At 32.5% G+C, this 15,361-nt stretch overlaps 2 protein-coding genes across 4 annotated transcripts; both read left to right on the forward strand.

The window, feature by feature from the left end:
- Positions 1-764: 764 nt before the first annotated feature.
- On the forward strand, positions 765-12,541 carry LOC115876716 (protein limb expression 1 homolog). Of its 2 annotated transcripts, none has more exons than XM_030892608.1 (6): positions 765-1,078; positions 2,260-2,540; positions 8,386-8,549; positions 11,363-11,611; positions 11,671-11,955; positions 12,015-12,541. In XM_030892608.1, the coding sequence occupies exons 2-6, from the start codon at positions 2,333-2,335 to the stop codon at positions 12,027-12,029; spliced, it is 921 nt and encodes a 306-aa protein (XP_030748468.1). In that variant the 5' UTR covers positions 765-1,078; positions 2,260-2,332; the 3' UTR covers positions 12,030-12,541. The 2 variants fall into 2 exon arrangements, with proteins under 2 accessions (XP_030748468.1, XP_030748470.1); XM_030892610.1 differs by lacking the exon at positions 765-1,078 and adding an exon at positions 1,086-1,987.
- A 394-nt stretch (positions 12,542-12,935) lies between these two features.
- Positions 12,936-15,336, forward strand: LOC115876715 (cysteine protease ATG4D). Of its 2 annotated transcripts, none has more exons than XM_030892607.1 (9): positions 12,936-13,093; positions 13,143-13,280; positions 13,338-13,496; positions 13,549-13,700; positions 13,755-13,947; positions 14,003-14,260; positions 14,317-14,523; positions 14,704-14,900; positions 14,953-15,336. In XM_030892607.1, the coding sequence occupies exons 3-9, from the start codon at positions 13,340-13,342 to the stop codon at positions 15,118-15,120; spliced, it is 1,332 nt and encodes a 443-aa protein (XP_030748467.1). In that variant the 5' UTR covers positions 12,936-13,093; positions 13,143-13,280; positions 13,338-13,339; the 3' UTR covers positions 15,121-15,336. The 2 variants fall into 2 exon arrangements, with proteins under 2 accessions (XP_030748467.1, XP_030748466.1); XM_030892606.1 differs by having other exon boundaries at positions 13,143-13,233.
- The last annotated feature ends 25 nt before the right edge of the window (positions 15,337-15,361 follow it).

The raw sequence follows: 15,361 nt of genomic DNA on the forward strand, positions 1-15,361 counted from the left end.
CCTGAGTTATCGACAGATTTTCTATAAGTAGCAAATATGCCCGATAACCACAAATGATAATATCTTGTAAAAGTAAGGTACAGTTAAATCTCTGCGAGGATTATAAACTAGCTCAAACATATCTTAAACACTTCTGAAGGAATTGGCCATAAGAAATGAGAAGAATATATTTTGAATTGAAAATTTAAATTCAAAAATTTATTTTTCAAAACAAGCCCTAGATTTGAAGGGAATCTGAGATTTAGTTCGTGAACTTTCTAATAAAAAATACCTCGAGCTATTGTTATATTTTTCTTAAAAACAAGGCTTGTTTGTTTATTGGATTGTATGATAATACAAAGTTATGTATGTATGTCAAATAATATAAAAGAGTACAAACTAAATTAGTATACAGTAAAATATAGACATGACGTTATTTGTGATTAGTTTTTTTAGCTTAATAGAAATATCAAAAAGGAAGAGAGAGCGCAAGAAAATTAAATTAATTAGTTTAAAACCGAATACGTAGATATCAGATTGTAAGAGATAAAAAATATATACTATAAAATAAAAATGATCATTGAAACTAAAAGTTTACGAAAATATAATATAAAAATTTAATTGCCTCACAAAGTAAGATATAGTCTAGATAGTATTTGATAATATTTTTGGTGAAATAAAAAAAATTGAGGGAAAAGCGCAAAAATTGGTGGATGGAAAAATTTGTTTTTACATACGACCTTGCGTCGCGAGGAGTCCAGATCATGCAGCAGGACAAGAAGGCAGTACCAAAGCAGTAGGCAGCCTGCAATCACAGTTATTTGATAGCCGTTGCGCGAAGTACACAGCGCCGTTGTACCTCTTTAGATCGTACCTTGGCTCCGATATACCAATTTGTACCTGCATTTCAGTGACGGTTCTTTGTTATTGATATCGTCTATATCTTATCGTCGCAGAGAATATCCGAAAGTCCGCGGTTTGGCGCGATATATTGACACAGTTTTATGCTTGAAAAAAATACCGGCACTGTTGTGTTTGTGAGTGCCATAAAGACCCACTGTCTCTAATTTTTTTAGTTTTGCCCAATTGCACCGGGTTGGTAAGGACACTTTTTTACATTTAAAATCCTTATTTTCTAAACCCCGCTTTTATAAACACCCCCTAATTATTTTACGGACAATTATACGGCTATATTGACACTAATAATAATATTACCTACTGTTAACTGACGTGCAGTGATTTTAACGTTCCTGATAAGGATCTTTATATGTTAGCGGCTCTTGATCGTTAAATAAAGATAGTGTCTGAGGTCTTTTTAACTAATGTCGCATGAAGGGGGGTGCGGCGTGCTTTTCTGTCTGACAAAAGAGATTCGTCTAGTTTCCGAAGTTTGGCAACGCGGTCTTAATCTGCAAATATGTCTGGGCAGGCCAGCGCGCTACAACAGTACCATTCGTTTATTCAGTTTGCAGATCCACACAAGATTGCCACATTTAATTAATAAAAATTCGTTCCACCGGAAGTCATTTGGTAATCCTCCTCCAACCAGCTTATATCCCTTGACTGTTTTGGGAGCTTTTTTCGCGGTTTCAAAGTTCGATTTAAAAACACTTAATCGCGGCATAAACTGAAGCGCAGCTTGAACGGTAATTAGCGTAAATCTGGTATAATTTGGCAACCATGGCCGAAGAACTCTTGGTGTTGGATGCACCCCTTCGTGATCGAGGTCGCTGACTGCCGTTGATGAATCCGTGCCACTGACACCTAATCCCATTACCTCGTTGCCACATCTTCGAATTATTTTTGACTTTGAGAATCAAAAAAAGCTCTTCGTCTACTGCTCTCGTCTCGACGCGGTTCTTAAAACGGTTATTTTTAACAGATTCGCGATTTTTTCTTTGTTATTTCGTACTTTCCGCTACCCATACGGTACAAATTAAATATCCTCAGTCATGTCAGAGGTATACTAGTACATTATATAGTGTAGCCAAATGAAAACGTCGTCACAGTAAGTCCAAAACTAATTAAATTCTATTTTGAACTTTACTACGTCTATCGCTGAAGTTCTACTGAAATATAAAACATATAAATACTTGCTTTCAATATCAAGAACTTCATCGAAAGATCTACTAAAGCATGAACTAAAGTACTATTTCTACATATAAATATTACCCTATAAATAATGAAAAAGTCATTCATTCTTATCGTCTTCTTATACCCACCTTTTTTCTCACTTCTTAATTGAATCTTTCTTTAATTAATGTGTTTTTCTTTTTCTAGATCGGTTTTAGCGAGCTGCGAAGGAAATGCGAGTCAAATTGGGGGCTGATTCGGCCCTGGACGCGCGACTTTGATGCGCAGCGCATGCGCCAGCCGCGATCTCGTCTCGCGGCGCATACTAGAGCCTGGCGGGAACTCCGATGAGGGTCAAACTGCTGCGCAGCCCACTCCTCCAGCATCCGCACAGGACAGGACCGACATGATGGTGTACCCTGATGCGCAGTGGGCTTGTTCGACGACTGCGCCCATGCTACAGTTGTACGACGATGTCGGTTACAGAGGTATAGCCTATAAGTCATATATTTCTATTTCTTATGTAATAGAAATATTGACAAAATGATTTTTGTGCGGTGTAGTCGGATTGGTGGCTTATTTGAGAGTTCTAATACTTGTAGCTTTAGCGGAATAATTTTATTTGACACGTTTGATTGATGCATCAACGTTATTAGAACTAATAATTTATATACAGAGATGTTTCAGTTTATTCTTGCACGATCTTTGCAGTAGCAGGAAACAAGTTATTAAATATAAAATAGTAAGTTGCGCAGTGCAATTATGAAGACAGATCTCTTGAACATTTATGCCATACGGTTATTCACAGATACAGGGAATGAAGTACCTATGTTAATTCGACTTATCAATTTTCTATTAAAGTACAGTTTAGAAATTATCATTGATTGGCATTGAAAAGACTACTATGACGGCGTTTTGTTTTCTGTTCTATGGAATAAGATTTAGGAAAGAAAATGTATTGTTTTATAAACATGAAAATTGAAGACACTAACTAAAAAGTATTAGGACTCCGAGTTACCAACTAGGGTTTTCGGAACTAATTTTTATTCACTAACGGTGCAGATCAAAAAAAAACAGAGGTAACTTAAAATTTACATCAAACAACATAAACTAACTTAACTAAATTTGAAAAAAAACGTGCTTTTTCAATTAAAAATGCAAATTCTTATAAAAACATAACATAAAAGATATATTTAATATATTTAGCAACAGTTTACTAAATAATAAAATAACATATTATTTAAACTTAAAGAATTACTGATACCCATTATAGGCACATCAAAAGAAGACCCATAAGTCATATTTTTCTATTTCTTATGTAATAGAAATATTGACAAAATGATTTTCTGTGCGGTGTAGTCGAGTTGGCGGTTTATTTGAGAGTTCTAATACTTGTAGCTTTAGCGGCATAATAATTTTTATCAGTCACGAGTACGGCAGGGCAGTATTGTGGTTAAAGGGTTGTGGGAAAGAGCGGGTGTAGACTTGGCAACAGGGGTTCTTCCGTTGGTCGCTTTCGCATCCGCAGAAACGGTGCGGCCGGCGGTCTGTTGGGGCCCCATCAGCCAGGCTGCAGTGCCGGGAGCCGCCGTGTAATTTAGCCGGACCGGTACTTGGTTGGGCACCAACCGAACCGCCGCACTCAACCATTTAATGGCATATCAGACAATATGATACAGAAAATTGCCTATCGGGCGTTTTATCGCGTATGTTGGTACCTGATGATCGGTGCCCGAATATCTTGATGGCACGGCAGGTACTACCGCGGCTCCTGGTTGCCGGCTGCCGTTTCGTATGGGCCCGCGTTTGCTTCACTTTTATTTACCACAAGCTTTTTGTTAGTTAATTCAATTAGTGATACCTGTAAAGATAATCAGTACGTCATTCAGTGACACTTTATTAGTAGAGCTAACGTTAGTTTTCGAAAAGAATTCTAGATCTTTCGCCACTAGAAGAAAATTTACCTAACCGCTAAAAAATGCTGAACTTTTCAGGAGGTATAATAAAATATGCAAAAAAAACAACAGACAAAGAAAAAACTATTTAAAATATCTAAATTCATCTATTCAAGAACACTTTAGTTTTTTTTAGCAAATACGCCTATTGTAAACCGTCAACGTTCTGTTAAAATGACGTTATATGCATTCAAACTTCAAATTAACAATGTCCAGCCTGATAACAATTGATGAGCAACAAACCAAAAACCTTAAACTTTCTGTATATGATTTTTTTTATGATTTCATACTGATTTTAATAAACATACGAAATTAAGTGCAAGTTTTCACTAATTTAATCATCTTTGTACCTCTTCTGGTTTACGAGATCCCTGTAGTGTGCATTCTTATATGGAACACCCTGTATAAGTGCTTGCTAATATGTAATAGCTAATAAAAATATTTAAAAAAATCTAGAAAGTGTTACTTACTGTTGCGTTCTTTTTTTCTTAATTGAATGTTACTTTTACGTTCCCATCTGCAAAGGTAATCAACTTGATGGGAAAAATTAGCGGAAGTCATAGCTTACAGTTGGATAACCAAAGAAAAGTTGAGTTCATGTCATCTGTTCTTTGTGGGAAGTTCTACATCATTGTTTTAACTTTAGTTTAGTTTTAGTTCCAAATAAGATTATATTAAATTAGCTACTACTATAGATAATCAACATATTTATTGTTTATAATTGTTCTTCATATTCTTGAAACAGTGCATAGTTATTCTGAGAAGCCTTTTCTATTAAAGATCAATTTGTCATATCTTTGTAATGTGGCATCAGTGATGATGTCATATGTCTATATTAAAAGTAAAATACCTTGACGCCCAACTGAGATTTTATAATTTTCTATATGGAATTCTGCTGAATGAAATACTAACTATAAATCTTAAAACTCTTAAGCTAAATAAATGGTTTAGGTTTGCATTACTAGTATGTGCTTAACTTACAAATCGCTCATTTAATTTCAAGAAAATGTTTGTGTCTTAACGCGACATTGAAGTCTTTTTGAAAACACGCCAACCATACAGGATTTACTCATTATTCTCAATGTTCTATGTTTCACAATAATCTTTGATATGCAGATTATTTAATATGTTTTATTAATATTTATATTCTTTACTGTGAATTTTTGACACGTTTGATTGATGCATCAACGTTATTAGAACTAATAATTTATATACAGAGATGTTTCAGTTTACTCTTGTACGATCTTTGCAGTAGCAGGAAACAAGTTATTAAATATAAAATAGTAAGTTGCGCAGTGAAATTATGAAGACAGATCTCTTGAACATTTATGCAATACGGTTATTCACATATACAGGGAATGAAGTATAGTAATTCGACTTATCTATTTTCTATTAAAGTACAGTTTAGAAATTATCATTGATTGGCATTGAAAAGACTACTATGACGGCGTTTTGTTTTCTGTTCTATTGTATAAGATTTAACAAAGAAAATGTATTGTTTTGTAAACATGAAAATTGAAGATACTAACTAAAAAGTATTAGGACTCTCAGTTAACACCTAGGATTTCCGGAACTAATTTTTGTTCAATAACGGTGCAGATCATCGATCAGAAAGCAATGAATGGTTTTCAAAAGTAAAACCGATAAAAAAACTGAATATTAAATGAAAAAAAATATAAAACTATTAAGTTCACGTATGAGAAAATTATAACATGAACACAAATATAATCTATATAAATATAATAATAAATATATAAAATAAAACAGAGGTAACTTAAAATTTACATCAAACAACATAAACTAACTTAACTAAATTTGAAAAAAAAACTTACTTTTTCAATTAAAAATACAAATTCCTATGAAAACACAACATAAAAAAATTATATTTAATAGATTTAGCAACAGTTTACTAAATAATAAACAAATAAATAAAGCTTTATTTTACAAAAAGCCAAAATAGCTTCATCGACAAAGCATTTAAAAGACAAAAAAATAGAAAAAATATACAAATAATAAAAAATATCATACAATTCCAAAAAAATTTACATCATTAAAATCACAAATAGAACACACATAAACACAAAAAAATAACATATTTAAACTTAAAGAATTACTGATACCCATTATAGGAACTTCAAAAGAACTTTTACAGAAGTAAGAACAGTAAGAGATAGTATCACTACTTATTTGGAAGAGTTTAATTTCGACTGCTATAAAGTATCAATGGACAATGCATGTGACAATTTTTTTTTAACTATTGTTACCCAGTCTCAAAAATACCGACAGAACCGGGAATAATAATTTAAAATGTCTCAGGAATAATATTTTTAAAAATAAAAATAAATATATTTTCTAACTATTGGTAATCTATATTTAGGATTGGGGATGTATGATAATTGTTCTTGCACATCCTTCTTCCTCTGGGCAAATATAAAATCGTTTATTCTTTGGGCGATAAACGACATGCTATTTCTTAGTTTTGAGCGTGGGAAAATGCCGTGTAATGACTGAAACTTACATGGCTGCCGCCCGAACGAAAAAAAGAAGCATTTATTATCGGTACAAAGGCCAGTTTTTAAACATTTAATGGATCGAGTTAACAATCCAAGCCGAAATTTATTCCGAATCTCGACTTTTTTGCCGTCAGTCGTCTGGCTTTTGTCAGGAGAGTTCGAAGCCTGATGACGGTGTTCCGTTGCCAAACCGAGAAACGGGCCACGGCGTTGTCGGCTCTACGTATCCGATGTGAATTTAGATGAGATTATTAAGCCTCATTTAGGGCCCTCGCTTTCGCTTTAATTAGCCCAACGTGGTCTACATTAACATTTTTTGGACAACCGGTACATTAATTTTTGTCTCTACTTTCATTACACAAATCATTAATTTTTGGATTAATAATTTTTTTAATAAACTTGCTTATGATTTTATTTTTGAAATTTTTTGGACAACCGGTACATTAATTTTTTTCTCTACTTTTATTACACCCGGTATTTTTTTTCATCGAAACTGCCTTACAACCACATAACCAGTGTTCATTTTTATATACATTTTCACTAAATTTTCACTTCATTTTTGGATAAATTTTAATTTTTTTAATAAACTTGCTTATGATTTAATTTTAGAAATTTTCTAAAAATATATTCCTAGTTAAATCATATTGTGATGTAGCAATTTGTAGCAAATATACATATTAGGGAGCACCAAAAACATATTTTTTTTATTTTAGTGAGAATATCGTTCACGATGATGAAAAAAAATGCTCATCGTGGTTTTCTATCTCCAATTTAAATAACACGGGATTTTTTTTTATTTTATTGCTTTCTAACAAATCAGCGGGTTGATGTAAACATCAATACATATTCTTCTAGAAAATTGAACAATCTTCAAAAAAGGTCTGATTTAATCGACTCGTTTGAAAGTTATTGAAGGTGTAGCAGATTTAGTTAACAAAATAAAATATTATCTAAAAAGCTATATTGTCTTTTGCGTACGGCAGCTTTTCATCAATAGAGTAGTCATGGGTTCGTTTGTATTTCACTGAAGGAAACCAATTTCCCTAAAGCTAAAAGTATTGGATGCCAGGCAAGTTACAAAAAAACACAGTCCTACTTAAAAATCAATGACTATATTGAATCAGGACGATTCTTAATTATTGTAATTATCGCTAATTAATAGTTATTGTAATTTCATATTGTTTTACCAAAGACTGATGAATTTTAGAATCAGAATATTTTATATTTTCGGACCATTATTTCGTGATAAAATATAAAAAAATTTGAAAGCTATCATATACGATTTCAAGTTGAACTTTACCTTCAATAACTTTCAAACGAGTCGATTAAATGAAAAAATCATATCACACCTTTTTTGAAGACCGTTCAATTTCCTACAAGAATATGTATTGATTTTGACAATACGCTGATTTGTTAGAACGCAATAAGATTCCAAAAAAAAATATATTTCCTGCGTGTTATTTTAATGGGAAATAGATCATCACCATGAATGGTATTTTCACGGTAATTAAAAGAAAAAAAAAATATTATTTTTAGTGCACCCACAACACATCCAATAATAAAAATGCTATAAAATCATATAAAACGTTTCATAAATTCATAAGACAAGATGTAAATGTGCATTGGGAGCCCTGTCATTAAATCAGCTTGAATATTTTCTCCAAAATACTAATTTTTGCCGTTTGTGTTATTTTCCTAATATGCCTATCTGCGAGATCTACCGAGTGTAAAGATTCTGCGAGCCAGGACTGAATGGCAGACAGATGTTCGTACTTTTTATGTGAATAGATCATATTGGCCTCATTGATTTTATCTTATTGTGGGCTCAGTTGCAGCGTTGTCGGTTCATTTCGTTTTTGTTTCAGTAAATGTTGTGGAGGCTCTGCAGGAATTTTGGCAAATGAAACAGGCCAGGGGCGCTGACCTTCGCAATGGGGCCTTAGTCATTTACGAATCGGTCCCATCGAATGCCCAGCCTTACGTGTGTTATGTCACGCTTCCAGGAGGATCATGTTTTGGTAGTTTTCAGGTACGTTAATACATAATTTAACAGCAGCAATTATTATACAACCCTTAGACAAGGAAAGAGAGGGGACAGGTAACACGGCAGCTGAAAGTGAGGCAAGTTGTCACCACTCGAGATTCTCCAATGGCGTAGCATCAGAAATTAGCTTGTACCTAAACGGTACAAAATATTTATTAAAACGTAAACTAATATATCGTTCATTTTTGAGTAATGCATATACAATTTTGTATTTTATAATCTCACCTTTATAATATTAGAATATCTAAGTCGATAATGCAAAATTTATTTAACAGTCACAGTGGACTGATTATCAAGACAATTATTTATTTATTAACGTGTGTATAATGTATAATTAAATAAAAAATAATGTAATAACATATGTTTTAAACGTGTATATACATATATACTGTATGATCGAAAAAACGGCGTCTTGTTTGTTTGGAAATGACAATTTCACAAATGAATATTAAAAATTACATTATTCATTGAATCCGTAAGCAAGTGTGAAGGGAATTGACTAGATTCATTATTATACCGTATAATCGAAAAAAAACGACGTCCAGTTGGCTTGTAAAATACGATCGATGATATTCCCTATATAATTCTACATATAAAATGACATAAAAACTATACAAAACGACATCAAAAAAAGACGGCGACAGCGATAGCTATGAAATGAAGATCGCTAGCTATGAAATGAAGATCGCTGTCATTTTATATGTAAAATTATATGGGGAATGTCGTCGATCGTCATTTACAAGCCAACTGGACGTCGTTTTTTTTTCGACCATATGGTATAATAATGAATCTAGCCATTCCCCTTCACACTTGCGTACGGATTCAATGAATAATGTAATTTTTAATATTTGTTTACCGTCAATCATAAGAATATCCTAATTTTCCACAAGAAAATAAACAACTCTAGAAGCTAGACGCTTTGTGTTATTTTATTATACATTTTTATTAATTACTCACTGAGACTATTATTATACACCTAAATTAGCAAATTTTTTGAAAGAATATTTAAAAAAATATATGTAGTAACAAGTAGCCCACCACAAGTTTGTCTACCCCCAGCAAATCTTGGCAGGTAAATTTAAGTTTTATATAACAACTATACATATAGATTTTTTATGACTAGAATTTTTAATTTTTTTTGTAGTTTACAATTATTTTACATATTTGATAACAATACTTTATACATTTTTTTACATGTAAAATATATAAACAAATGTTTATTGCAGAAATTGTATTTCTCTGATTATAATTCCCTACGCCACTGGAGAAATCCATGCTGAGTAGCATTATTTATAGATTCAAACATTAATTATAATAAAGGATATTGAAAATACTACTTGGAATTATTAAAAATAGTTTGGTTCGGATGTGGTACAAATCATATTAAAAGCATTTTACATATTTTTACTGCTATAATGAAAAAATGTACATTTTATGACCACATAACAAAAGTTGTGTATCGATTTTTATCTGTGAAATGTAATTCCGGCCACTTTTTTCTCGCTTCGGCCTTTGCAGCCATACGCTGAACATCTCACCATACTAAACAATACAGTTTATAAATTTAAAACAAAACAGTTGTCACAAAAAACTCCTCTCGGTGTCACCTCGAAATCTTGTCACCAAAGTATGGCCGCCGATCGATTTTGGCCTCACTAACCGATCACGGGAGAAATTCATATACGTATTACTTTTACAAATATACGCAGGGTTCCCTATTTAACCCCCGTGTGCAATTTTTGTGCCGTAAGAAAAGGACAACATAACCCAGCTCCATATTAAAACTGCATAAGTCTATTTCACCCGGATATGGATTGAACTGCGATTGCGCCAAACTCCGATTGATTGCTGTTTTAGTTCTGTTTGGATTACTTTTTATTTGTGCGCGTAAAAGAGTGATTTTGTTTAGTTTATTGTTTCCAACTATTTTTTGATATTTTTCCAACTCCATGATAATGTGTTATAAATAATAAAAATGTAAATAAAATTGAAGGTTAGGGGAAATGTCAGTCAACCACTTCCCTTTAAAAGCATCGACCAATGAAAACTTCTTCAGGTGAGGCATGCTCAGTTAAATGAATATCCGGGTGAAATAGACTTATGCAGAATTCCATATTGTTCTTTACTGTTCGGTGTCACCTCGAAATCTTGTCACCAAAGTATGGCCGCCGATCGAATTTTGGCCTCACTAACCGATCACGGGAGAAATTGCGGGAGAATAATGGAGAATATGCGTGTTAGCTGTCCCCTCTCTTTCCTTGTCTAAGATACAACCCGTTTCCTCCCACCTACGCTAACTTTATGCAACTAAATATACAAGAGGGTCTCCTTTAGGGTTTCCCGGGTTTCCACAACCGGAAATTTCGGTACCGCGCCTCTTAGGAACCGGAATTTCCCGTTTTTTCCGGTACTTTCGGTACTAACTAATTTTTATTCAATTATGGCGCAGTTTATCAATCAGAAAGCAGCGGATGGGTTTCCAAAGTAAAATCAATAAAATAAAATTAAATTAAATTAAAAAATTATTAAATAATCAGTCATGAGAAAATTAACATGAACACAGATAAGAAAATTAGGCAACCTGATTCATATCAAACAATATAAACCAACTTAACTATAAATTAAAAAAATATATATTTAATCAAATTTCAATAATTGCTAATATTATAGTAACTTCAAAAGAAAAAAGAAGCAAGAACAATAAAAAAAGGATCCTATTCACATTTGCCCTTTTTCCTACCTGTTATGCTGTTGAATTTGGAATTGTTTTTGATTAATTTTTTCTCACTTTGTTTCAGAACTGCCCTACCAAAGCTGAGGCCAGGCGCAGCGCTGCTAAAATAGCTTTAATGAATTCCGTGTTTAATGAACACCCTTCCCGCCGTATTTCTGATGATTTTATCGAAAAGGCAGTGACGGAGGCGCGAAGCAACTTCAAAGGCGACCCAGAAGAGGCAGACAATCCAAATACAGGAATAGGGGCATTTAGATTTATGTTAGAGTCAAACAAAGGGCGGACGATGCTAGAATTTCAAGAATTAATGACTGTCAGTATTACCTTCCTAATAAAATACAAATTAGAATTCATAATAACGGCATCCTTTAGGTTTTCCAGCTTCTGCATTGGAACGGCAGCTTGAAGGCAATGCGAGAGCGCCAGTGCAGTAGGCAGGAAGTAGTTGCTCATTATTCTAATAGGGCCTTGGATGACGATATGCGGTCGCAGATGGCTTTAGACTGGATAGCCCGGGAACAGGAGAGTCCTGGATCTCTACGTAAAGAACTAAATCAAGCTGAAAGGGAGTTAGAGTCAGCACGACTTGCAGGCAGAGAGCTAAGGTTTCCTAAAGAGAAAAAGGATATTTTGATCCTTGCGCATAGTCAGATCAACGTGAGTTGTTTTCCTCTTAATCCAGATTTTTTTAAACTAATACCGTAATTTCATTGCAGGGAAAGGGAGGATAGGCGCTCTGAAATGACTACGCTACTTTTGTGATTTTTACGATTTAAAATGGTCTGATTTTTTGTATATTTATCCAACTTTATCGTTATTATTGTGAGACTGTTGTTATAATTAACTCAAAGTAAATTATTTAATATTAACATGTTGAACATAGGTTGTACAGTAATGCTGTCAAATTATTAGAAATTATTGTTTACAGATCTCTTTTAATTGCTTTAGAAGTATCGTTAATGTTATATTTTAATATTAAAACCTTTAGTTTATATCGAAGTGTGGTTGTTTTTTCCATGTGTCATTATTTCTTTTATCAAGTGTTAAGCGTTGCATATTTTTTTATCCAATTTCTATACGATTGAACTAAAGGTTCTTATTTATTTAATTGTGGTATAAAGCTGTTGCCTAATTGACTTGCTGTAACTTGATAATATTGACTGAGTAAAATGTTACTGCTAATAAACATTGCTAAATATTTTTTATTACATTTTTATCTTAAAATAAACACTTTTCTTAGAAAGACTATTCATTTTCTAGGTGTCCCTTTGTAGAACACACTTAAAGTTGGAGTTTTATGCGGTACAACAGCAAAATGAATCACTAATTTGCCACAATACACCTCTGAATACACCAAAATACTTTTAATTTGAAATCTGGACGCGTGTTTCACTAAACATGTAACGCTAACGTGATTCAAAGTGCAAAATGCTTTTGTGTTTCTTGGCCAATTAGTGATTTATATTTTTCTTGACCTTTGTATAGATTATTTGCACTTTCTTAATTTTGAAAATTATCGATAATTTTATAAGCATTATTTTTATACAATAAATTATTTAAAAAATATCGCTCGTTGCGATATCCCAATAATAAGTTCTTAACTATACAACTACAGATTCCTTCTTTTTAGGGGAGATTTATTTGTTCTCTATGGATATATTCTTGCAGGCATTCATTAAACGTCAGAACAAACGTCAGATAAAAACATTTGTATAGTTAAATTGGGACACTTTAAAAAAATAATAATATTGATAATTAAAATCTATAGTTAGTTTACATTTAAGGCGTTAAAAAGGTAAAATAAAAATCACTGATTTAACAAGCAAATACATTTTGTTTTATAGAAAATGGAGGGAACATCAGAGTTGAAAATAAACCTGTATTAAACAAAGGATGTAAACTAATATTTGGTAATTAGTACTAATGGTGATAATGGTTAGTAAATAAATTAAACTTTAAGCTATAAAATTTTTATATTACTTGTATGTATTAGAACATAATATTTGACTGGTGAGAGATGTTTTTTCATAACTTTTTAGCAATGGAAGCACAAGTTGTCTCGAGGGAGAACAGATCATTTTTCAATTCACGATTAACCTCACCCACAGGATCTAATGATGTACAAGATGCAAACATATCAGATGTTGAAGGAAAAGTTAAAAATCGTTTTCTCTCTATGTGGAATAACATGAAATATGGTATGTAATCATGGATATAATAAAGAGATATCTTCCAACCCCATTTCAATAGAATTAAATTCAGTAGGCATGAAACTTAAACCAAATTTCTCAAAAGAATCTCCAGTCTGGCTCCTAGGAATGTGCTATAGGAAATTGGAACCACCAAACCCTGATTCTACAGAGTTAGGAACTGATGTTGCAGCCTTCCAAAGTCAAAGTGAAGTAAGTAGCTTTACAGAAATTTATTAAAAAAAAACTAAAGTTAGAACATTCTAGATAGTTAATAATGAGGAAGAAGGATTGGATGGTTTTAGAAAAGATTTTCTGAGTAAAGTTTGGCTGACTTATAGAAGAGAATTTCCAATATTGAATGGTTCTACATACAGTAGTGACTGTGGCTGGGGTTGCATGATTCGCAGTGGGCAGATGCTTATTGCTCAAGCTCTAATCGTGCATTTTCTAGGAAGAGGCATTTCATTTAAATCCTTTGTCCTTATACAGTAATATATAAAAAACCATTGTAGACTGGCGATGGAATCCAGACAGAAGGGAAGCAAATTACCACCAAAAAATAATAAAATGGTTTGGCGACAAACCTTCTATAAACAGTCCTCTCTCATTACATAGTCTGGTTAAGATTGGTGAAAGCCTTGGAAAAAAACCCGGGGATTGGTATGGACCAGGTCTTGTAGCTCATCTTTTCAAGCAAGCATTCAAAAATGCAGCAAAAGAAAATTCAGATTTTGATTATCTGACAGTTTGTGTTGCCCAAAATTGTACAGGTCATTATTACAACTTTATTTTTCATTTTAGAGATACTAAGAAATAATAATTTTAGTTTATATTAGAGACGTATTTGCGGAATGTGTGGGAAAATCTCCTAAAGCATGGAAATCCTTAATATTGCTAATTCCTGTTAGACTAGGTGCTGAGAAGTTTAATACCATATATTCGCCATGTTTAACAACTCTTTTAAGCATAAAAGAGTGTATAGGTATTATTGGTGGTAGGCCAAAGCATTCATTATATTTTGTTGGATATCAAGGTATTTTTATTGCTCCATAACATAATTTACAGGTCATTAATGTTTATAATTATTCTCTTATCGCATGTTTGGCGCAAATAGGATCATTGAAGATTATGTTGTTTATTAGCTTGTTTTATCTATACATATTAATTTTTGTTATATGGTAAGTTAGTAAATAATAACTATATTGTTTTTTAGATGACAAATTGATTCATCTGGATCCACATTATTGTCAAGAAGTTGTTGATGTTTGGGCAGAAGATTTTCCCTTGTCTACTTTTCACTGTAGATCTCCAAGGAAATTACCTATAACTAAAATAGATCCTTCCTGTTGTATTGGCTTCTATTGTGCAACAAAAAAAGACTTCCTGACTCTTATAGAGACTGTCCAACCTGTAAGATTTCAAACAGTAATTTTTTCTGAATATTTTTTTATCCTATTGATAGATTGTAGTTCCACCAAATGGGGCAAATGATTATCCCATGTTTACTTTCTGTGATGGATTTAGTTGTGATGAAGAGTCTATAACAAAAGATATCCTGCCTTCTGACTATCAATATAGCAGTACAAGTGATTTTGAAGATATTGAGACAGAGGCTTTTGAATTAATCTAGGCACCCAATTCCTTAATAGAATATAAGTTATTTATTTATCTTATTAAACCTTTATGTGTTTAAATGTTAAAAATACATATGACTGTTTTTTTTAGCTTTTTGTTATACAAACAAAATTTACTTTTCTACAAATGACATTATTTATTTTGAGAGTGTAAGGTTTTACTTGAATATATTAATTGATTTTACATAGATATATTAACTGTTCAAAATTAACACATTTGGTTTATTTATTTATTAA

Source organism: Sitophilus oryzae, unplaced genomic scaffold (genome assembly GCF_002938485.1).
Source record: "Sitophilus oryzae breed Bouriz unplaced genomic scaffold, Soryzae_2.0 scaffold_1440_pilon_pilon, whole genome shotgun sequence".
NCBI lineage: Eukaryota > Metazoa > Arthropoda > Insecta > Coleoptera > Curculionidae > Sitophilus > Sitophilus oryzae.

Coding starts and splice junctions, on each gene's coding strand:
- LOC115876715 (XM_030892607.1), top strand. CDS start 13,340: ATGGAAGCACAAGTTGTCTCGAGGGAGAACAGATCATTTTTCAATTCA. Junction 14,261..14,316: donor TGTTGCCCAAAATTGTACAG/GTCATTATTACA, acceptor TAATAATTTTAG/TTTATATTAGAGACGTATTT. Junction 14,901..14,952: donor TTATAGAGACTGTCCAACCT/GTAAGATTTCAA, acceptor TCCTATTGATAG/ATTGTAGTTCCACCAAATGG.
- LOC115876716 (XM_030892608.1), top strand. CDS start 2,333: ATGCGCAGCGCATGCGCCAGCCGCGATCTCGTCTCGCGGCGCATACTA. Junction 2,541..8,385: donor CGACGATGTCGGTTACAGAG/GTATAGCCTATA, acceptor TTTTTGTTTCAG/TAAATGTTGTGGAGGCTCTG. Junction 8,550..11,362: donor CATGTTTTGGTAGTTTTCAG/GTACGTTAATAC, acceptor ACTTTGTTTCAG/AACTGCCCTACCAAAGCTGA.